Source organism: Acipenser ruthenus, chromosome 26 (genome assembly GCF_902713425.1).
Source record: "Acipenser ruthenus chromosome 26, fAciRut3.2 maternal haplotype, whole genome shotgun sequence".
Classification (NCBI taxonomy): domain Eukaryota; kingdom Metazoa; phylum Chordata; class Actinopteri; order Acipenseriformes; family Acipenseridae; genus Acipenser; species Acipenser ruthenus.
The window spans coordinates 1,371,575-1,395,758 of NC_081214.1; the positions used below are offsets into that span (position 1 = coordinate 1,371,575).

At 44.8% G+C, this 24,184-nt stretch overlaps 1 protein-coding gene across 5 annotated transcripts in view; it reads left to right on the forward strand.

The window, feature by feature from the left end:
- The window catches only part of LOC131701692 (kinase suppressor of Ras 1-like), a 40,151-nt gene extending 16,753 nt beyond the window's left edge, over positions 1-23,398 (forward strand). Inside the window, exons 2-21 of one of the 5 annotated variants that reach the window (XM_059001151.1) lie at positions 3,613-3,753; positions 9,521-9,668; positions 10,271-10,691; positions 11,791-11,984; positions 12,518-12,581; positions 12,817-12,900; positions 13,176-13,237; positions 13,367-13,476; positions 13,875-14,043; positions 14,784-14,825; positions 15,397-15,454; positions 15,629-15,674; positions 16,156-16,562; positions 17,317-17,413; positions 17,507-17,640; positions 17,901-18,032; positions 18,169-18,304; positions 18,695-18,828; positions 19,872-19,938; positions 21,033-23,398. In XM_059001151.1, coding sequence (XP_058857134.1) covers positions 3,613-3,753; positions 9,521-9,668; positions 10,271-10,691; positions 11,791-11,984; positions 12,518-12,581; positions 12,817-12,900; positions 13,176-13,237; positions 13,367-13,476; positions 13,875-14,043; positions 14,784-14,825; positions 15,397-15,454; positions 15,629-15,674; positions 16,156-16,562; positions 17,317-17,413; positions 17,507-17,640; positions 17,901-18,032; positions 18,169-18,304; positions 18,695-18,828; positions 19,872-19,938 — 2,646 coding nt within the window. In that variant the 3' untranslated portion in view covers positions 21,033-23,398. Of the gene's footprint in view, positions 1-3,612; positions 3,754-6,207; positions 6,401-9,520; positions 9,669-10,270; positions 10,692-11,790; positions 11,985-12,517; positions 12,582-12,816; positions 12,901-13,175; positions 13,238-13,366; positions 13,477-13,874; positions 14,044-14,783; positions 14,826-15,396; positions 15,455-15,628; positions 15,675-16,155; positions 16,563-17,316; positions 17,414-17,506; positions 17,641-17,900; positions 18,033-18,168; positions 18,305-18,694; positions 18,829-19,871 lie in introns of those variants that run through there. The other 4 variants (XM_059001150.1, XM_059001153.1, XM_059001154.1 and 1 more) reach the window with 4 other exon arrangements.
- The last annotated feature ends 786 nt before the right edge of the window (positions 23,399-24,184 follow it).

Here is a 24,184-nt window from a genome sequence, read left to right on the forward strand (position 1 = left end):
ATGGATCTCCCTTACCTTTGCTGTGTTAAATCTATATTGTGTTCCACCAGTGCATGTCAACACTGCTGGTCTAATCCACTACACCGCGGCCCGGTCCTCCGCTGTGCTGTGTGCTTGTGTTAATCCGTTACTTCAGCAGAGGATCTGAAATCCAGGCTCTGTTCTCCTCTAACACAGAGGAGGCAGCCTTCTGGGGAGTGACAGCGGGTTAGCTGCTGCCCTTTGCTTGCAGGCTGCTCAGATTTAGTTGTTTTATTTATTTGCTTTTTTCCCAGACCAGCGTTGTCTGACTTGAGTCAAATACCGGACGCATGAAGTCACTACCCTTTTGTTTTCCCATACTATTATTTCGAATCCCAGGTGACAAGCAGTCTAGTGCAGTGCAGCGCACCCAGATCAGCAATGCATATCCCTGCTGTATGTACAGGACAGTAGGTCACAATTAGGCAAACGTTTTCTAACAGAAGAGCTTGCTTTTAAAAATTGGAGGCGTCTGAATCTAGGTCAGCCTGCAAGCTGCCAAAGATCAAGGTTTAGCTGTGCTGTGCGCGCTCAAGATATGGAAAGGGATGCAGTTGACATTTCACCTAGAATTCTGCACAGAGACAGACGTCTTCAAGAAATAGCTGGGAGGCAAGAGCGAGCTTGATCAGCCGATTCCTGCACAGAGTGAACCACTTGCTTTAGATTTGCATACATGGCTGAGTTGTTTTTGAACCTTGGAGTCTGTTCCAAGGTTCATATTAAATATCATTGCTATGAGGCAATGCTGATACAAGACAGATCCGCCAATGTGGACACAGCTTCCTTTGGGCCTATCCCTTTGATTGTCAGGCGGTTAGTTGCAGTTATTTCCCCATGGCAGTGTAGGATGGTCTGAGTGAACAGCAGTGTACATTGCATTGGTGCAATATTATGAGAACACATTTTAATGAATCCTGTCGTGTTTTCACTGGAGGTGGCTGTAAATGTAATGGTTATTTTTATAATGCTCGGAGCAGAGCTATGTTTTGTGCATCACGCTGTAAGAAGCTTCATTGCAGTTGGGAGCCCTCGGCGGTGTTTTGTAATACGTTTCTGTGTAAATATGCCTGGACTCAAATGTCAAGATTGTGACTTACTGTAAAGCGCGATCCTAATCTGATTTAGCCTCTGGACATGCATTGGAGGGTTCGCAATTTCCAGTTTGCTTTTCACAGAATTGTTTTGTCTTTTGGGGGGTGGCTCAGAGCCTCCCTCCAATAATTCTGAGCTTCTGTCCTTGGAGGAAAGGCTGGCAGTTGTGCAGCCCAGTCGTCCTGTATCTGTGTTAGATCTGCATGGTGGCTGTGTCTAGTGAAGCTAAATCAGATTAACGCTTTACAGTAAACCTTGTGCCGTGTTCATTAGTCCATGGCGAGCGTGAACAGGAGGCACACAAACCTGGATTATAACCCCAGCACCACTGCCCTTTAGGGCTGCTGACGTCGCTTCACAGAGTGGCACCCTGGGGCTGTGTTCCTGGATACCACACTGACTGAGCCCTCCTACGCTTTTTAAATCCAGCTGATTTTATTTCAGAAAGCAGTTCAATGCCCCGCTTCATGGCTTTGATGCTTAAAACAGAGCCTTTTAATAGACGTTCTAAATGATGTTCTGAGCTTCCTGTGGCACGTTCAGCACTGCCTGTTCCTTCATTCCTTCTGGGTCCCAGTGTCTCTCAGCACGTTGCAGAACAGACCAGTGAGACGCAGTGATGGCGTGGGCTCCAAGGATCTCAAAGATATTTGGCCAGGTTTTTCAACTCTGGGCTAATTGCCCATGTAATACATTTGCCCGTGGTTTGCCTGTAGGAAATATGTCCTTTCTGTATGTAATTCTTAGTTATGAAATTTGTACAAGCAATGAAAATAATTTTTTTTTAAGCAATTCTTAACAGGATTTTGCTAAATTTAAAGTTAAGAAAACCAAAACGCCAGGTTGATGCAGTTCGTACTGTAGTAATTTTCATGACATCATTTTATTTAGCATGAGTTGTGATTTCCTAGAGTAAATGTGGTGTTTTAATTAGCAATCTAAACTATAGACACTCACTACTGCGCTGTAAGCTTGTCTGCATCTTTTTTTCAAACCTTGTTTATGAACCTGTGTCTGGCACTGTATTAAAAAGTCTTTGGGGCTTGTATATATTAAAATGATACACTGTTTCCACTAACTTACGGAAGCCTGCTGATGCCAGCTGATGCCTTAATTTAAGTGGAATGAAATCTGGTGCTGCAGGCATTCAACTACATTCTGAACCGCAACTGTGGAGAGAGAGAGAGAGGGAGAGATGTGAGCCGGAGCAGCCCGACTTCCTGATGTGCAAACTCAAAACTTTTGTCATTGACTCCGAGCCTTTCAGATTACCTTTTAAAATTGTTTCACATCTTTACAAACAAGTTTAAGTTTTGTGACTAGGGCAGAAATACACCAAACTCCTGCTCTTTTAAACAAATACCAGTACTGCCCTTACACGGTGACACCAAAAAAAAAACCCTACAATTTTTAAAGCTATAAAAATAATACAAAGTAGCATAGAAAAGTTACAGGGGGATTTCCTTAACGGACAAAAATCAGATAAAAATAATATGGGGAATTTATGATCAGTTTTCTCTCGAGTGCATTTGCATTCATGAGGAAGATCTGAAGAGCTGTTAAGAGAATCGGGCACATCCGCCGTGCTTGACATTTCAACTGCAGCGCATCTGTTCTCTGTGCTCTACGCAGCATAGCTTGATCCATTCCTGGTTTTACTAGGAGTTTAATAAGACACACCTCACCTTGTTACCTCTATACAAGGGTAATCAAGCTCGTAGTAAAACCTGGAACGGGTGAAACTGGCATGAAGTAGGAGTCTTAGCTCCATCTCTGTCACCGCATTTCCAATGGAATCACACGCACACTGAACCACTGTTTTCTATTGAATTTCAGTGTCGTACAGTAATGATCAGTTCAAGAAGCATTTATTCATGACCTTCTTCAATATAAAGGTGGCACTAAAGTAGTATGCAAGCTAGAGGCTACTCTGTGAATGTGTTTGTGTTCAACGTTCAGACACCCGATTCAAACCACCAAACTAGGAGGGAAGCTATATATTTCTAAAAGGTGTTTAACTAGCTTTCGGTAGCTTTCGGTAGCGTGAACTGACTTTTTTTTTCTTTTTTTCATTCTGCTAACTTAACTTTCACAGAATTGCTGCTTAATAACTGTACTACTAATAGTAATGAGGATAGCAATACTGATACTAGACTTACGAACATTGTGGGGCTGTAGATGCTCTTTAAGACTGAAATGCCTTGTGTTATTTTCAATGATTTAATGCATACTGTATTATACATATATATTTAACATGAGGAGGAATAATAATACAGCATGCTAATTTATATTCATGTGATTTTGCAGCACAAAGTCTAAAGGATCATCATCGGGGGGGCAGATGACTGATACGCTGTGTTCGTTGCAACTGAGAACGACTTAAAACCTGACCTGCAGACCATATAGTACAGTCCTCCGTACGAACCACAGGGTCGGCCCCAGTTAGGACGCTGCTTTCAGTTCCTTGCACCTGACCGGTTGTGTCTCCCCCTACAGGTGAAGCTGGTGAAGTACATCGGCAAGCAGCTGCAGTGTAAACACAAAGTGCCCACGAGCGAGTGGTCAGTGGCCCTGGACAGCTTCCCGCGACTGAGCGACTGGCTGAAGACTGTTAACCTGAGGAGACAGGTCACCCAGGTATGCATCACTGCCAGGCAGACCCGGGGGCTGTTCCTGTGCTGTGGAATTGGAGATGGAATTGCTGCTAGATTCACTGCTGTTCTGCTGTGTGAAGGAGCCCTGCTGAGAGCAATTTGAACACGCTGCTGTTATTTATATCGGCATGCTGAGCTGGTTGCTACAATGAGTCAGTCACACTTGCTATATTAAGATTGAATTAATGCAAAATAGCACGCTCAAGAAAATGATTTAAAAAAACATGCTTTCTAAAAATGCCTTTCATAAAATTTCAACTCGTAATCATTCAGGGATGGGTGTGGTAAACAAGCCACTGTATATCAACTTGCCACTAGCAAATCATGAAATTTGTTTCTCTATGTTAAGCTAGTGGTTAACAATTTATAAGCAAAAAAAAAAAGAAAGGATCGTTCACAAAGCATTTGCTTAAAAACATATTGTGATGTTGACTTCTCTAATAAACTACAATGCGTTAAAAAATCTATATATTATTTTTTTAAGTGAAAATTATGCTGTAACCCGTGCATGCTTCTTGACTTTGGTAACAGTCCTGAAAGCCGCAGTGAGCTGTATGGACAGTCATGATATTGTGAGCCTCCTCTTTGAAGCAGGTCTCCTCAGACAGGCCTGCCCGTGGCCTGCAGGACAGCCTTCTCTGGGACACGTGACTCTGGGGTGGCTGCTGCCTTAACCCATAAATGATCTCTTAAATAATCTTAAATCATTTTAAATAATCTCAGTGCATTTGAAGAGCAGCCAGTTATCTATTTAGGCCAGGGTGTGTAGTCATGTCTTTTAAAAGGGGATACGAGCAGTGATTGTGACGTGGTGCTTGAGATGCCACTGGTGCCCCTCTGCTGAGGTTCTCTGGATCCGCTGGAACAGGCTGTGTTTGTTCCTGTGCGTGTGGGCTCTCAGTGATCGAGGGGCAGGAAGTGGCCACTCGCATTTACTGGTCTAGGTAAACCAAGCGCTTTAGTCAGTAAAGACACAGAACTCCTTTTTGCACTTCATTTAACTACCAGTTTCAGATTTTATTTATTTATTTATTTTTTTAAATGCCAGTGGATGGTCTGTGGCGAGGTTCAGGAGACCGATCGCTTCTCATTTACAGTGTAATTGGGGTGTCGTCCCTTTTTAATAGGGTTAAAATAAATACGTTTCCCTTCCCTTTAAATCAAGGTCATTTTGACTCAGTGTGCAGCAGAGCTTTCAAACTGTGTGTCCATGTGCCTCACACGCCTTCTTGAGAGTGATAACACTTTGAAGAGGGCGGGAGAGCGTTTGACAAACCAACTCAAACTGTTCAGGACCTTGAATCGCATCACCCATACAAGTTACAATACTGTTCCCTTAATCCTGGCTTTGCAATGATCCTTTTTACCAGAAAGCTTGCAGCGGACTGACTGATTCAGCGAATTCACATTAACCTGTTGCCTTTGTAGTCGGGTTCCGGCCCAGGGTTCCAGCCCAGGGTTCCGGCCCAGGGTTCCAGTCCAGGGTTCCTCAGAACACAAAGACAATGCAGAGCTGCCCTCCAGTGATCCTCACTTGGTTTTCTTATGAGCTTGTTACCTATGCACTGTGGCTAATCAGGCTTGCAGTGAAACCTGGATTGGGTGAAAGTGCTCTGTAATAGGAGTCTTATTTCCATCCCTGTATGTCTTTCCAGTACTCTCACAGTTATGTCTGTGTTGTATTATCCTGTGTGAAATAGCCAGTATGTTACTAGTGTCGGGTTGCAGTAGAAATGGCGAGTCAGTGGATTAAGAGCCGTAGAGATGCGAGTTGTCCAGTAGTTGGCATGCAGGCTCATACTTGCTGGAGTCAGAAATAGGGAGCCGCGTGTCATTTTAAGCATGTGTTGACTGGTCTTCTGCAGAGCACAGAGTCCTCTGTTTTTACTCGCTGATTTGCACTGACTGGTGATACAAACGGAAAGCTGTTTTTTTTTTTTCTTACCTTTTGATCGTTCTTGTTAATCAACGTATTTAACATGTGGAAGAATCCCCCTGAAAAACCGTGGAAGTGTATGAGCAGATTGAATGGATCATCAGTCCTCTGTAAAGATCTCCAGACCTACACCCTGCAACCAATAAAAACAATGTGGATTGATTTCTGATTACTGTGTTAATAGTGATCGGATTTAATGTGACTCTTCACCACAACTAAATTTAAAGAATACGTTGTACCAGAATATCTATTACTTATCATAATTTAAAGGAAGCACCCATCCCCCGCCCCCCCCCCCCCCCCCCCCCGCTGGGTTCTCGTTTCAAATTCTTTTGCAGGTTACACAGTCCTCACCCTGGAGCTGGGAGCACCTGGTTTGGCAGGTAGCTTATTTATTTGGTACACTGTGGGACGCGTTGCTGGTAGTGCGTGTTTTACAGGTTTCGGCACTGACATGTCATGACGTGAATCGTGTCATGCAGCTGTTAAAGCTCTGTGCTGGATGGGTACTGCTGCATTAGCTGAAAATCAAGCTAACCCTCCCATGCCTGTTCAACGAGTCACCAGAGCAGTAGAGTTTCAGTGGAACTCTTCCAGAGGGTGCTGGAAGCAGCAGGGCTAGCACTCCGTACACAGTGATATTTATCAGAGTCAGGACTGGAATTGACTTTGAAACAGCCCAGCATTACAGAAGGTAAGTCGATATCTTAATAACTCCAATCAATAGCTTCAAACACTCCCATCAGGAAATATACAGGACATGAGACTACCTGTACGCTGGGGTAAACAAATGCCTTAACTGTATAGCTCTGTCTCCGTCTGTGATTATTCACTGTTTAGACTATTAAGGAGTGAGAATGTTGCTTTTATTTGAATGCACATCTTTGTATGAAGTATGGGTTCAAATTGATTTTATTTAAAGATTTCGCGATTTATTCACACAAATCTACCAGTCATTTTTATTGTTGGTGGTGTTCTAATTCATATTTAATAAATCCAATTTCTTTGTCATCAGTAACATGGCAGTAACTTCTGCTGTTTATAGAATTAATTAATTAGCACAAAAAAAACTATATTGTTAAATATATATTGAACACCTGCTATTATAATCTATATTTCTATTCAGATTAAGATATTGTCTTGGCTGGGAACTGCTGATCTGGAAACAGGCGTGTTCTGTGTAGATGAGGACTACAGGGAAGATATATTTAATAACATGGTGTTGTTGTGTTTTAATATTTTTTGTGTATAAAATTCTGTATGAAATGTAAGTATTGTAAGCAGCTAAGCATGACACATTCCCCCCCATGCATTGGAGGTGCAGTGAACCCTGAATCTGCATTCTTAAAAGTGGAATTGTTTGTTAAGATAGGAATCCATTGTCATCAGTTGGACAAGTCCAGACAGCAGCTTATTGGTCCACTCCCCCTCCCCTCCCCTTCTAGTCAAGCTGTGAAGGAGAGGCAGCTGCAGTATACAGCAAACTGAGCTAGATTCACTGAGCTTTCACACGTGTGTAAAACTGGAACTTCTAAGTATGGTTAACGCTCTGATAAAGAGAGTGCAGAGGCTGCTGGAATAGCATTTCGCTGCACTGTGTATTTCTGCATTTGAACCCTCGACCTGACTACTTCTCCTCCAGGCGTGTTGTCCTGTGGCATTCTCGCCTGCGTTGTGACATCATTCAGGTGGTTCTGGAGTCTCGGGTGTCGTCCAGCTCCCAGCGGTTCAAAGTGTTTTCCCGTGCCGTGCGTTTGTTGATGACATCAATAGGAGTGTTTATAAACTCAGACAGAATGTCACACTGAGGAGTGACGACAGCACAAGTTCTATTTTTAGCATCCGAGCAAAAAAACAAACAATAACACAAAGGAAGGTTATTTTGCAGATTTTAAAAAATATAATCTTTTTTTTTTTTTTAAGCTGGGGTGGTACAAAGTTTTTGCACGTCCAGAACATGTTTGTATTCATCCCTTTAACTCCCATGCAGTGAAAGAATTTTTAAACGGCCACAGGGAGCCCCTTTTAATGGAGTATTATTTTCTGATTCCTTTTAAATGGTCGTTCAGTATCTGCTCTTCAGTATCTTCCATATCCTTAACCTGGCATCAGAGGGGCTGGTCGTTTTCAGAGTTTGCTTCTGCAGGGCGTCTTTCTCATTCACTTGTTCTGGGTTTTCACGGCTGAAAGCAGTAGAGGCGTCCGGTTATCAAGTTTACCGGTATTGCACAAACGCGTTGGAGCTGTTTGTTGTGTTTGTTTGTTTTTTTGTTTGCATGTTTTGCTGTTTTGAAAAGTGCACATTGAATTGCGGTCACACGCTGTAGTACAGGCTCACAGTCATGCGGTTATACTCTAGAGCAATCGCTGTACTTCCACACTGTTTAAAGCCCCTGTGGCTGTGTCTCTGTCTCATGTGCACTGGATAGCAGTGCGTGTTGAAAACCGTAAGCCTAGACCAGGGCCTTAGAGGACCAAGGTGTTCCATGCTTTACAGTCCATGCAGATTGTGTCTGTCGGATTTGTATTTGACATAGTAAAGCCTAGCTAGGCACGTGGTAACAGCGTGGTGTGCTGTGTGTGCTGATCTCAATGCGTATTGACAGGTACAGCAAACAGAGTAGCTGTCTGCTCTGCCAGGCTGGGTAACTGGGTCACATTTCTTTGTTCGCAGCGCTCTCTCTGTCATACATTATGAAAACAATGTAATGAAAGACAATGGCCTTCCAGCTAAAGCTATCCCACCAGAGACGGTGGCAGACACCAGCGCTGTCTGACCGCTTGTGATTCCGGTGTGCCGTGCCGAGGGAGATGAACGAAAGCAGCATGGGATTGCTGTTGCCCTGTCCCTTTTTTTCCTAGAGCCTTGTTGAGCTCTGTAGTTTTATATAGATGAGCTGAGCTGTCACATTCAATAGTGTGTGCACGTGCGTGCGTGTGTGTGTGTGTTACACACGCTACTCCCATCAGCTCTATGGCTTTGTACTGTAAATCAGGCAGATTTCTGCAAAGGGCTTTCAAATGTATTTTTACAATGTCTGTTGTACCATGACAGAAATGCCCACTGCTGTCCACCAGCAGACACGCATTCGGAAGCCTGTGTTTACACTGGGAGCTCTTGTGTTTACACCAGCTGTGGGATCTCTGCAGGCTGCCTTCCTTTTCGAGGCAGGGGACTGTACACGGCTACTGGGCAGCAGGCTGTTAATTTTGGTACGGTGAACAGGCTGCTGTAACAATGTTTTTTTTTTTTAGTCTTTTGCTGGTCAGTTGCAAAGGCATTGCTTCTGATTTGCTGTGGCTTCTCCAGACTGACCAGGGTAACTAGATCAGTATCATTCCTGTAGTGTGTTCCTTGTTTTTGCTTATTGTAATAATTGTAACCTGTGGATTTACAAGGTCGTGCTTGTATACTAAGCAGGATTACTGTTGGAAGGAATCCCTCCACGATCATTTGCATTGCCCGGTGGTGTACATTTTTTATTTTTTTTTGCTAATTGACCCATTCAGTGTGGGGACAGGTTTTACAACATCTGTGCAGCAGCAGCAGAGAGATCTACCGTGCACATCTGGGTGCAGATGTTGGCAAAGGTGAGGAGCTTGCACAGCAATGGAAAGCGATGCAGTGCAGGAAAGGGACACTGCTTAAATCATGCCCTTTTACTTCACTACTCGGGGCACGCTGTCGTAAAGGAGACGGTTCATCCTTTTTATCTGGCTGATGAATTGAAGTAAGACGGGCAGCTTTTCCTGCTGTGTTTCCCTGTGTGTGTGTGTGACTCAGCCCTCCTCTCCTCTGCTCTCTGTTTTGAAGGCAGTTTCAGGGGAGCTCTCCCTCGATGCTCTGCTGCAGATGTCCAGCCTGCAGGTCAGTGACGCCATGAGGCGATTCGGCTCCAGCTCTGAGGAGTGCTCCCGGCTCAACGCTGCCCTCTCCTGTCTGAAGAACGCCTGTAAATCAGGTGAGCTGGGACAGACCGCCTTCTCCAAAACAGGGCAGGTTAAACTTCAGGGATAAGCGCACTTTTGTTTTTAAACTGTTCAGTTTTAACAAGCTCAGAATGTTTGCAACCTGTCTCGGAATGTTTGCAGTCCAGTAAGAGTGCTGCTTCCTGAAAGACAGTGACTGCAGCGTGCGTGCGTGTGTGAGACCAAGTCTTTGAATTGATATTGAAGACATAAAAAGAGTCTTACTGGGTGCGCTTGCTTCTGCTTAAACAGGCTGGCGTGCTTGTTTTTCTGGACAGTGGTTAATACAGTTTAGAGGAGGTGAGAGGTGGATCTCAAAGTGACCAGAGCATCACTGCCTGCCTGTGATGCAGAGAGTCCAGTCAACAATACCGTCAGTCTACTCCTAAACTTGAGTCTCACGAACAATAATACTGTTGCATCAGATTTCCTTTTTGCGTGTATGTCTGTGTGTGTTTGTCTGTGTATGTCTGCGTATCTGTCTGTGTGTCTGTCTGCGTATCTGTCTGTGTGTCTGCGTGTCTGTCTGTGTGTCTGTCTGTACACCTCCCCTCACCGTTCTGATTGAATAACGCACTTCTCCCTCACCTTACAGGAGGAGAGCTCAGAGAAGACTCCTGCCAGTGGAGCTCTTCAGAAACGCAGAGACGAGAGAGCAGCAGGGCCCCGTCGGAGCAGCTGTCCTGTCCGGGGGGGTCTGTCCGGCCGCACAGCCCCTCCCCTCTCGCTCGTGTCCCGTGCAACCAGCCCCGTTCCATCTCGGTGTCTGCCATCCCCACCTCGGACTGCCCGGCGCCCTCGCACCCGGGGGTGTACCTCTATATGGACCCCTTCTCCCCCTGCACGCCCCCCCTCACGCCCCCCTCCAAGAGGAAGAGCAAGCTGAAGCCCCCCCGCACGCCGCCGCCCCCCTCTCGCAAGGTGCTGCACCTGCTGCCCGGCTTCTCCACCCTGACCCGGAGCAAGTCCCACGAGTCCCAGCTGGGGAACCGCATCGAGGAGGTGCCCCAGAACAAGTACGCTACCTACTGCTTTCATCCCCTGTCTCCCCGCCGTGCCCGCTGCACGTAGAGAGAGCCGGTGTCCGGTGGTAGGGTTTGACCTTTTCAATTGTGTTCTGCAATACAATGCAATGCAATGCAAATGTATCTGTATATAGCGCCTTTCACACTATGGCATCCCAGAGAGCTGTACAAAATTAAAATACAGAACGAGAGCTTGTATGTACAATGCACTCCAGACTGGACCAATTATAGGAAAGCTGTTTTCAATAATTATCAATAATAAATAAACACAACATAATGTTCTGTTGTACTTTAACTCCTAACCACTTTTGACTTGGAGCCAGAACCTCACAGGAGCTACAACATGCTATCGGGCAGGCTGAATCTAGTTTTGTTCGAAGAAATGATGACGTGCATTAGATACGGTGGTTTTTAAGCGTAATTCAGTGCAATATCCTGCAATATTCAGGGAACAGGGAGGGGGTGGAGAGAAGATTCCCGGATTTAAGGACCTTATTTAGGAGTGGCTTTTGCAGACAGTTTTCTTCCCTTGGAGTCTGGAGTCTGGCACACTGCAGTTTATCATCCCTAATTGCTGTTACAGTGGCCAGAAGCAATTAGTTTTATCAGTGGGTTGCATGCTTGTTTCTGCACCAGGAGGTCAGCGATTTCTCCTGTTTGTGGAGGCTCTTCTTTAGTTAGCTGTTTGTTCTTGAGAGCCAGACTGAGACGCAGTGTTATTATCAGTAAGGACTTCTGATTCTGTGCGGTTCTACAGCTGGGAGTGGTCCGGATGTTTTGCTTGTTTTGTTTCTGACCGTTTTGTACTTCATTTCAGTGTCTCCCCTAACACAGAACTGTCAAAAAGAAGAGCCGAACAGTGCAATACCCAATAGTTCCTACCAGCAGTTTGACTTTTTAACCCGTTTCAGTTCCGTTATTTCTCACAGCTTTTTAGAAAAGGCTTTGATAAATAAATAAAGTGTAAGATTTTGTCTGGCTGACTCATTTTTGCTTCAGTGCAGTCTGTCCGTACGGAAGCTGTCAGAATAGATTTGCACAGCAGCTGCCCCTGCATGCATGCCTAATCCAGCCTCTCTTTCTCTTGCAGGAGTGGTAAGAAGAACAAGCTGCTCCTCAGCGTGCAGATCAACGGGGGCGGTGGCTGTGAGGACGCTCCTGCCCGCTCTCCTCTGGTCTCCTTGAGATCGCAGTGCCACCCCGCCCCCTCTCCTGCTCCCGCGGCCGGCTCGCACCCTCTCCCTGGCACCCCCACACTCCTCGACGAGTACAGCACCCAGAAGAGTGGGTATTCACACCGAAACAGCTGAAATATATGCAACACACACACTCGCAGACACACGCACACTCACAGACACTCTCACACACACACACACTCATTGATAGAAAGGACATGGGGCAGGTATGCATTAGCAGTGTCTGTTTTGAAGAAAGGTAAAACTTACAAGAAGCTTAAGCGGACAAACCTTTGGGCTTGTGCCGTCGTACTGCAAGAGTTTTAATCAGTGCACTGTTGAAGGCACCAGCCGACACGTCCGCTTCCTTCGTTTGCCTGATATTTCTGATTAACAGCTGCTTTCACAGACCCTGATTGGCTCGAATCTTGCACAACCTGCTGTAATGTTAACTGAGGTGAGGTAGTCTGTGACTAGATCTGATCAGGGTCTGTAAAAGCAGAAGTGAGTTGTGGATGAACAGTTTTGACTGTTCTGATGTCTTCTCGTGTATCTAAACGTATGCCAGTTTATTGGGTATGGACAGGAATGGCTGGGTTTGTTGTTGAATCTCTTGCCTTACTTCTCGCTCTTATTTCCTAGATAACATCCAGCGTGGGTCCCCGCAAACAGCAAGAAGGGATATCGGGTTAGCAGTCACACACAGGTGAGCAAAGAGGACAGTTACCCTGTTTGCATGTTTCCACGCTGAAAACTGTGTAATAGAATCAGTGGTTAACGGAATCAGAGAATACACGCCCTCTGCTGTTCAAGCGCTTTATTGAAACGAAGGTGTACAAGCATGATCGCGTGAAGAGGTTTTCACGTTAAAACCCAGCTGTTGAAGACAGTGGGGTCCTGGAACTCTGCAGTGAATTACCAGTCTGTTGTTTCTCTTGAAGGTTCTCTACCAAGTCCTGGTTATCTCAGACGTGCCAGGTGTGTCAGAAGAACATGATGTTCGGGGTGAAATGTAAACACTGCAGGTGAGGCTCGGAAGCACACCCTGGGGTACTGGAGCAGGACATGCCAGAGTGGGGAGTGGAGGAACCGGAAATCAAACCGCTAGGTTAAACGAATATGCATACAAAATGAATTGGTGGAAATGTCCCTCTTTCACACAAAGACAAAAATAACCATCTCCTGTCTGCATGCCTACTGCAAGCTTGTAGCTTTTTAAGTGTTGTTTTTACACATTGCAAAAATACTGTTCTGTTTTAATAGTTTGCATGTTGTTTTTTTTTTTTTTTGCTTCTTCTAGATTAAAGTGTCATAACAAATGTACAAAAGAAGCTCCTTCCTGCAGAATATCGTTTCTTCCTAGTAAGTTTTATTAAAGTCACTTTGTATTTGCAATAGATATTTAAGTGGATTTCTAGATGCGAGAGTCCGTTCCGATGAACACAGGCTCTGAGGACGGTACTAACCGCTCTGCTCCCTTTTGTCTTTCAGTCGAAAAAATCCGAAGAACGGAATCGGTACCTTCGGATATCAATAACCCGGTAGACAGGCCCGCGGAGGCACCTCAGTTTGGGACGCTTCCGAAGGCGCTGACCAAGAAGGTAAGATCAGCAGTGAGGCTCCGAACGGCAGCCTGTCCACTCCTGAACTGAACCAGGGGAATAAACATTGGGAACAGAGTGATCTCGCCAACGAGACTCTGGACCAGGAAGGGAACACAACAGGGACCATTTTCTTTTCATTTCCTGTAATGTTACAAAAACAAGAAACCAACTTGCTTGGGGGGGGGGGGGAAATAAAAAAAAGATTTAAAGAAAGACTGGCTTTATGAGCTGCTCGTTCTGTACCTCTGGACACCAGGAGGGTGTTCAATGCATTGAAGCACAGAGCACATGACAAAGTATATGAATGGAAATGCTGGCTCGGAGGTGAGTCGCCGGAGCTCCCAGGTGCTCCAGTGGAATACCTGTTGTATGTCCTTTTATCTTTCCCTTTCCAGGATCATCCTCCAGCAGTAAGTCAGCTGGACTCCAGCAGTAACCCGTCATCGACCACTTCCTCCACCCCCTCCTCTCCAGCCCCCTTCCAGCAGTCCAACCCCAACAGCGCCACCCCGCCCCCCAACCCCTCGCCCAAGGGTCACCGCGACAGCCGCTTCAACTTCCCCGGTAAGTGGAGAGGCTTCTGCGCAACACAATACAGCCCGTACACACAATACACACCACACAGTTCAACACACATTGCACACCACACAATACAACCATGACAGCCTCTTCAACTCCCCCGGTAAGTGGGTTTGCTTCTGCACAACACAACTGCACACAACTTGCACAAACACAATACACACACTTGCCACCGCGACCGAACGGATTTGAGATCCCCTGCACGGGGGGCAGCTGTCGTGCACTAGGAGTCTTATTTCCTTCCCTGAAACGGCAGGAATCTGCAGCACAGCGCCGTGACAGCGCAGCGTCTGTGCCCCGTTTCAGTTCTGTACTGGACGCGCAGGCTGCAGTAACTGTGCAGAACGCTGTGCATTGATTGTAATGGTGTGCCCTTCTTGTGTGCATGCTGCATGCTCTAATACAAGCGGGGAAGGGGCTGGTTTTCCTGTCTAATCATCATACGCATTTGTTTATTTTTTAATGAGATGTATTCTTGCATTTTATTTCTTACCAAGCCCCCTGTGTTGGCTAAGAGGACAGCTGACCTCCAGGTTTAGTTTGTAGAGGCTGGCCAAGGCTGGTAAAAAGTACATTAATGCATTGATACATTTTAGTGATATTTTTATTTCTCCAATGTAACAGCTAACCCATTGCTAATTATTTGGTGGATAGTGATTGCTTACTACTACTTCTCTAGCCTAATATCTCTCTCTTCTCTGTGCCTGTGGTTTATTCTTTTAAAGCTTCCTGCTACTTTCATCATAGACAACAGTTTATCTTCCCAGGTGAGTCATTCTTCCTTTATGATCAGCTGGATTAGCACACCTGTCCATCTCCTTTCCTTGTTCGTTTTGCACAGAAATCGTCTCTGGTTACTAGATTTATTTCACCAATAATTTTTTTTTTTATTATTTATTTTTTTAACCACCCAATCGTAACATACAGAGCTGGAATAAAGTTGCTACAATGTAGAGTGCTCAGTGTACTGGCACAGAACAAGACATTGGGAGTAGATGATGCAAAAAGGAAAAAAAGCCCATATCATTAACTATGAGTGTTGGGAAGTGAATGGTGTAATGCTGAAGCATGTACAAGGAACCGCAGTGACCTCTGGTGGCCAGACAGCCTCACCACAGGTGATTATTTTAGTCTGACCAGTAGGTGTCACTGCGGTACAGAGCAAGATGATTTCTTAGCAGCAAAAATTAGGGATCTTAGACTAGAGGGAAGGTCTGAATTGTATAATTACTAGGAATTCCAGGACATCCCTGGTTGTTTATACTGATGTACCGTCTATAGTTCAATATCTCTTATCAAATCTTAATCACAGTTCAATTTATTATTATTATTTTTTAGATGTGCCCGGTTCACCACTGCCCGTGATCATGCATACTGAAAATCCAGAAGACTCTGTGTAAGATTGTTAATATTCAATATCTTAATATGTAACTCGAGTGAATTGTATCTCAACAGAAATTGCCTTTATTACAAAAGGCACTGCTGTTGAAACGCTTGCTTTTGAAATGCAGAACATGCTTTATCAGTACCTGCTAGCAAACATCCTGTCAAACCCCTCTCTCCCCCGCAGTGCGGTTCTGCCATCAGAGACTGAAACGGAAGAGCAGGAAGTGGAGGTAAGTTACATCAGGGGGCTGAGCCATGTTGGGTAGAACCAAAAAAATAAAATCATCACACTGGATGTGCGTTATGTTGTCAAATCCTGACCATCATGTATAAAATATCCTGCTGGGTGCATTAAACTGAAGAGTCACGTTTTAGACACTTGCTGATCGTGCTAAATTCATGCAAACTAGGGGCTGACTTGGGGGTAACGGTAGCGCTCGCCATGTAGTCAGCCATACAGAATGATCGAGTAACAACAGGTCAGTAACGCTCTGAAGTTAAAGGGTTGGTGAAGTGTGCATTCTAGCCCAGGTGCTGGATTTGTTACAACCATGCCCTGAATTACCTAATCGAACAACAATTACAATCTGCTATTAATGTAATTGATAAAACCTGATGTGGAATGGCACTGAAGGACCGGAGTTCTGCGGCTCTGGTTCAGTGAACGGTCACGTTTTAATCTGGACCCTCCTCCTCCTCCTCCCCCTGCAGAATGAGTCGGAGGAGCTGGAGGAGGGCGAGTCAGAGGAGGCGAAAGGGGAGTCGGAGGGGGAGTACGAAGCAGACGAGCTTGACGACCTCCCCAGCTCCCGGTGCCACTGGAAGGGGCCGATCTCACGCAAGGCCAGCCAGACCAGCGTCTACCTCCAGGAGTGGGACATCCCCTTCGAGCAGCTGGAGCTGGGGGAGCTGATCGGCAAAGGCCGGTGGGGCAAGGTGCACAAAGGCCGCTGGCACGGGGAGGTGGCCATCCGGCTGCTGGAGATCGACGGCAACAACCAGGACCATCTGAAGCTCTTCAAGAAGGAGGTGATGAACTACCGGCAGACGCGCCACGAGAATGTGGTGCTGTTCATGGGAGCCTGCATGCACCCGCCCCATCTCGCCATCATCACCAGGTAGGTACGCACCAGGGAGGAAGAGAACACTCCTGCTGCAGAGCAGCGACATCTTGAATTGGTTATTATAGTGCACTTTTTTCTGGCGTCCTGAAACATGTGGTATCCCGCTTGCAGCTTGTTCAGAATACCGCCGCTAGAATTCTGACTAAAACCAGGAAAAGTGAACCTACTACCCCTGTTCCCTGTGCAGGATAGAATTGATTTTAAGATTTTGCTGTTAACTCACAAGGCCCTGAATGGATTAGCACCTAGTTATTTGCAGGAGTTACTGCCCCCGTATCTTCCAAACCGCACTCTGAGATCACAGGATGCGGGGCTGCTGGTTATTCCTAGGGCCAACAAAAGCAACACGGGGGGTAGGGCTTGTAGAGCTCTGAAATTATGGAATGCTGTGCCTTTGTTTGTCAGGGAAGTTGGGACCGTTACAGTTTTCAAGTTTAAAAACACACTTTTATAAAATGGCTTTCTTATCTTAGTGCGTTTTAATGTAACTTTTTAAAATTGCTGCTTTTGTATAGTGTGTACTGTTATTGAAATGGTCTGACTGTGGCAGTTGTATGTGTGACATGCTATACAAATGCATTGTGGTTTGTTCTTTTTTTCTGCTATGTACTGTACAGTGCTTTGCGATATTTTTGTATAAAAAGCGCTATATAAATGCAAAAAATAAACAACTTCCACAAGTTATCATTTAATCCATCTTGTTGTTCTAAAAAGTCTTTCTTTTTTTCTTTCTTTCTTTCCCTTTCAGCTTCTGTAAAGGACGGACACTCTACTCTGTTGTGAGAGATGCCAAAAACACCCTAGATATCAACAAGACCCGCCAGATTGCTCAGGAGATCGTGCAGGTATCCCGTTCTGTCTTTAATATTGCGAGCACCGTGTGCTGCGGCTGAGGAGCTCTTCCAGTGCTTCCCTCACACTGTGTTTGGTTTCCTTAGGGAATGGGCTACCTGCATGCGAAGGGCATCGTCCACAAGGATCTCAAGTCCAAGAATGTGTTCTACGACACGAACAAAGTGATCATCACGGATTTCGGACTCTTTGGAATATCTGGAGTTGTACAAGAAGGAAGGTAAGAGTACGTCAGGAGCAGGGTTGGAAACAAGACTCCAATTGCATAACAGTTACAGGTTTTAATCCGCCCCAGTGTATAGGTAAAGGGTGCCTTGTTAAATAGTGAAACCAGGAATGGGTCAGGCTGCTATGCAATGGGAGTCTTTATTTCCATCCCTGCTGAGACTTCGGTTTGAGGGATTAAGCATTAACCTCCTGCGCTGCATGACGCTCCAAGCGGCGAGTCCTAAAGCGCTGCCCCTTGCCGCCCTGCTGCAGGAGGGAGAACGAGCTGAAGCTGCCTCACGGCTGGATCTGCTACCTGGCCCCGGAGATCGTGCGTCAGATGGCTCCAGCGAAGGATGAGGACAGGCTGCCCTTTTCCAAAGCCGCCGACGTTTACGCGTTCGGGTAGGACCCTTCTTCCAACGCGTCGAGACCGCTTACACGCAAAATATTACGTGTTTTGCAAAAATGCGGAAATTCACCTATGCGGAAAGTCAGCCGCTATCAGCACTTACTTCATTCTTGCTCCCCCCTCCTTTAGGACGATTTGGTACGAGCTGCAGGCCCGTGATTGGCCCATCAAGAACCAGCCGGCCGAGTCCACGATATGGCAGGTGGGCAGCGGAGAGGGCATCAGGCAAGTCCTGGCACAGGTCAGCCTGGGCAAGGAGGTGACGGTAAGAGAGCCAGGAGCGGCACCAGCCTGGCGATTTTCATTGCCTTTTCTTGCTTTTGTTCTGCTACTGGATTGCTAATAAGGGAAACAAGCCCTGTGGGGCAGACTGTGTAGCAGGAAGGAAAAAATAAAAAAGGATTGCATGTGTGGTTAAACCCCAGAGTGGATTGCTGAGTGAATGGAAAATGTGAATCACATCTCTGTGACCTTTTTAATCGTGTGTGTGTGTGGTGCTGGGGGGATAACTATATCATGGGATAACCTTCCTTAGTCTACTTAAGGTGGAGCTAATATTAGAGAGTACCAGGAAATCAGTTTGAGTCTCAGATTTAAAGTTTTTTGTAAAGTAGGTGTAATGCACAGATGTTTTTGGTTCCTCGTTTCCGTTTAGGAAATCTTATCAGCGTGCTGGTCCTACGAGCCTCCTGAACGTCCCACCTTCACTCAGCTCACAGATCTGCTGGAGAAACTGCCAAAACTCAACAGGAGGCTGTCCCACCCCGGCCACTTCTGGAAGTCTGCAGAGTACGTATCCTAGAGCGAAGGTTCAGGGCTGTTAACACACACGAGATCGGTGATCTGCACCAAGCGTCGGAGCTCCCACGCAGTGCCCACTGTCCGGTCCCGTTGCTGTAAACCCTAAACACTAACGCTGTGAGCCCGTGCATGAAGCTGCTATCCCGCAGGAAAAAAAAAAACTAAAAACCAAAGAGGAAACAGAAAAAAAACAAAAGCAGGCGAGTGTTGTTCCTCTTGTGTTGAACAGAGTGCTTGTTATGTCAAGTTGAAATGATGACGTACATGCATTCTTGAGTACAGATTATATTACTTCGGGGGTCACAATGAGCTTTTGAAATATACTGGTGTACAAAAAAAAAAAAACTTTCCTAGGTATCCAATTGAACCTGCATCTATTTAATTTTTAAAAAAAAAAAAAATTTTCATCGATTTTTAAATCGATGTATGGATTATTTCTTTTCATGAAATGTGAGAGATGGGTTCATGAATGGAATCACAGTGGTGTTGCATCCTCACGTCTCCCCGTCGTCCACGTGACGCACGCTCTCCTGTGTGTCTCGTATGCTCAGTTCAGTGTGGAGTGCTGAACGGCTCCTCCAGTGCCCTGTGATGCTCTGTTCACCGCTATTGCGTCAGGAACCCTCCTTCTCCAGTGCTGTGCACCTGCCCCCCCCCCCCCCCCCCTTTTTAATACCACTGGACCTAAAACAGACTGCCGTCCATCTGTATTGATGCAGGAGGCTTTACTGTACTGTAAACTGAGGCTGAGGTCAGCTAGCCAGACAGCCACTGAAATCTATTTTATCTTTTTTATCATTTATTTTTTATTTAAAAAAAAAAAAAAAAAAAAAAGGTTTTCATTTGCATGTGTTTTTGCCTGCATGTGTGAAACCTAACCCTGATATGATGTAATGAAATGGAATCTTCAGATGTGTCAGTTTGAGAAATGCGTGGGGGGGGGGGGGCGTTCTGTCTTTACATTATCAGGCTAACTCCAGTAGAACTGGCCTCGTGTATCATCATGTTGTTGTGCATTTGCTTTTCCGTAGGGATTTACAATTAGCCGTGCCAAAAATCCATATTTTTTCAAGCGGGCTGCAATCTGGGTTTTGCTAGGTGAGCCACCATCCTGTTTTAAAATCCTTGAATTGCTTTTATAATGCTGAGTTCAAGCAGGGAGAAAACTCATAACAGCCCCTTCATCTGATTGCACAGCTTCCTAATAAGCTCGCCTACAGCTGTCGCCAAAAGTGTAACGGAGGTCACAGGAAAACAAATGTGAAAGTTCGCTGTGTGTGACCGGGTCTGAAACCTGTGTCAGTTCCTTGTTTTTCAGAAGTACAAGCAGAAGGTTTCAGGCTTCAATATTAGTTTGAAAAAGAGAATCACTTCAGTAATTCTCAAACGGGGCGGGGCAGGTACACTTTTTACATATTATTATATTTGTTCCGTACTCGGCAAAGTTATATAGTTTTACATGTATGAAGAAAACTGTACTGGTTGCTTTCTTTGATTGGAATAAAAAAATAATAATATGAAACAGCAGATATATTCTGGTGCATGATAACATATTACAGCAAGCCATCTCGTTGTGTTGCATCTTGTGAAAACTCCCTAGTGCTTCTGAAGCCTCTGTTCTTCATCATCCATTCGCAGAATCATTTTCTGAAAGTGATCCCAGCAGATTTACTCACTTGCCTGTCCTTAGCTTTTGGCCACAGCTGTACCCTGTATACCCATGTGTGCAAACAGTTGTGATGTCTGTTTTTTCTTTTTTATCCTTTTCCAATGCCTGTTCTTGTGGTTCTCTGATGAGCCTGTGATGTGTGATTCCCTACCACCCCCCCTCTGGATATCTAGACATGCCTACCTGACTGGTTAACCTCTCTGGACATTCTCCTCTCCTCTCGCCTCCTGACTTGCCCCCGCCCCCCTCCTGCTCTGCCTGTCTGTGTGTCTACCATGCTGATAAACGCTGGCACCATTACTGTCCGAGCGGGCAGTGCTCTCACCAGGGCCTGCATTCTTACTGCGCGGTCATTTACAAATGCAATCCCCCTTCTCTGTCCCTGATCATTGTAATACAAGTTCTGCAAAACTAGCCTGCCACCATTTTCCTTCTGTGCCTCTGTCGCTCGCTTTGATCTGCTGTTCTTTCGACTAACCTGCCTTCCTGTGCCTCTTTTTTTCTTTTCTTCTCCTTTTAATAGGTTGTAGCTGTCGGAGGAATAACTGCGGCTGCCTTGCATTGCTTCCAAACAAAGCACGTTCCTCCTAAACTACAACAACAAATCAACCGCTGCTGCTGCTTCCATTAACAAAACAAAAAACTAATCCATCTTCCAGCTGGAACGGTCGGACGTGACGACGAATCGGCCAGCTTGATTAACCCCTTCCTGACCTCCTTCCCTACACGCCTTGTGTTTTTGAAGTCCTTGTCCTGGGTCTGATCTGTATGCAGAAAGCGTTCCTTCTGTAAACCAGTGTAATAGGAGTATTGGTACAGAAGCTGGAGCGGTAACAGGGGACCGGTTTCTTTTGTTACAGCAGCGCTGCTCCTTTTCTATAAACCGCTGCAAAGTAATCAGTTCATGTGAAGTGAGTTTCGCAATACTACTGATGGAACGAACGCCACGGAGAGCTTTCATGACCGCTGAACGATTGGAAGATGAATGAAGGGAGATTTGATGCTCTATCTAGTGGAGAATCAGACTTCCACTGACGCTTCTCAGACACTCTTGAGCACATACGAGACGGGACCCCTTGTATGATCTGTAAAGATCACATGCATGGGCTCCTGTGGGTGAAGCCCTCGTGGCTTGAAGCGATTGTGCACTGCTGGGCCCAGTTTCATTTTGGAGGGCACCGTTTATCTAAAAATCCTGTTCATATTCATTTTTAATACAGGCTGTCTGGGCTGTCCTTAACCCTTTCAGTGTGAAATCCCGTTGGAATCTCACGGGACTCCTAGGGCCCAGTCTGAGGTTGTGTAGGAATATATTACTTGACTCTCGTATGCTCAATAAAGGAGTTCCTTCAGAATTCAGGACTGAAAGGGTTAACGCGTCTGCTCCCTGTTTTTTTTTTTTTCATTTCCTCCCTCCCCGTTTAATTGCCCCACCCCAGCACAAACTGTAGCAAAGCTGTCTTCCGGTGTGAAAGGCTTGGCTTGGTAGTCCTGGCTGTGGATTGATTTACATTTGGAAAACTCAACAAGGGAGTCTGAAGTTTGAGTGTGTTTTTAGAGGGTGAGGCAGTATGTGCCACATTGTTTAAAAAGATTGCATTGATTAGAATAACTAGCTCCTGCTTAAATAGCCTGTGACTGCGCTTCATTGAATTAGGGCTCTTCCTCCTGTCAAGTGCATGTTAGAATACGCTCTAGCACAAACCACTCTGTCTCAGCAATACCCTCCCGTGATCTCCTTACAACGACTGGTGGGGCAGATTAATAACAAGTGCAGGAGCACATATGACTTTGGAGCTCCCCTGGCATGGAGGATTCTCCAGCCGTTCCTTCTAGCTGTGTGTTTGAATGTAACATTACGGTAGTTGCTGTTGCAACAGAAAACGACAAGTTTGTTTTGTTTTGTTTTTAAACGTTTGGTTAAAGTCTTAAAACATGCATCATGAATGTAAAGTTCTGTATATGACATTTTGTTTTCTACTTTTTACACAGCTAGGTTGTAGCATTTTTTTAAATTTTTTTTTTTTCTGGTACTGATAAAAGTTGTGAACAGTTTTGAAAGACGACTGAACTCGGCTTGCTGTGTTTAATTTTTTTATTATTATTTTTTTTAACAGAATTTTTTTTAAAGTTTTAAATTATTAACTAAGATAAATAAAAACAAATAACATATTTAAAGAGAAGTTTGCCGCTAGAGGGGCAGGCTGAAATTGATAGAACATAATTAATAATCAATAATAATAATAATAATAATAATAATAATAATAATAATAACCTTTCAAAACTGTGATGAGTTTATTTGACCGGAATGTGACTGGATAAGGGCATCTGCGAAGAAATAAATAAATAAATAAATAATCAGACCAGGAGGTTATGTTTCAATCTGTAAAAAAATCAAGAAAGAAAACCGTTTTGGATTTTAAAAGGTGCCGTTTTTAACACAGTAGCGTGTGCTTGGATGTGGAGCAGTTCTTCATGTCCTCCTTCCTAGCGTTATGTGGATCTTCTCAAAGCGTGCAGATTCACACGACACACGACACAGCTAGTGTTTTAAGCAATGTTACAGTAATGGTAATTTAAGGGAAGATAACAAAAGTGTGTTCAGTATTGCCCCTCTTTTTAGATGTAAAAATATTTTAGTATTTTATTGGGTTTTGTTTTTGGAATGTGATGTAAAGATGTGTACAGTATATAAAAAAATAATAATAATAATAATTTTTTCTATAAACTGGGGTTTGCCTTCCTGGAGTCTCTATGAATTAATGTATATAAGACTTCGTATTAACAGGTTCGTTGTTAGTTTGTGCAACCTTTTATGAGTGCACTGTATGCTGATGAGGAACTCTCCCACACCCTCCCCAATAAAGAAAATTGCCACTTCACATTTAACATTTGTGCCCGCTGTCTGTTTCTGCTGATCATTTAGAGGTGTCAGGAATCCTTTTTAATTGTCATCGCTGCTCTTTGTTAATCGTACACCGCTATTCACTATACCACAGTACAGAGATGGAAATAAGACTCCTATTGCTTTGATCCAGTACAGGTTTTGCCCCAGTGTGTCTGATTAAACTCGCAGCAAAACCAGGAATGGAACAAACTGCTATGCAACCGGGAATCGTATTTCCATCCCTGTTACACCCAAAACTACATGGGGGAGGGGGATGTGAACAGACTGGACAGAAAACAAAGTGTGCTTCTGTTTATATAGCATGCACAGTTCCTTTATAAATTAGCAGACACTTAAAATGATGAGACCATATTCAAAAAGGATCCACACACCAGTAAATGCATAGGACCCCGATTGCATGGTTTTGCTTTGAGTTTAATAAGACACACCTGAGCTTGTTACCTGTACACTGTGGCTAATCAAGCTCATAGTAAAACCTGGAATGAGTGAAACTGCTGTGCAGCAGGAGTCTTATTTCCAACCCTATGTACTATTCATTACATGTAAAAATGTCATGTTAAATTGGTTTATAATAGTTGCAGGGATCTGTCGGGTAAAAACTGGTTTTGCATGCAATTAATGTGTGATGATTTATTGTGTAATAATTTTGCATTTAATTGTAATGGAACTGCCCTGATCCAGCCCTGTCACTTGCTCCAGGGACCATCTATTGGGTTTGGGTCCAAATTATGACATGACTGCTATTTAATAGTGTGACGGAGACTGCA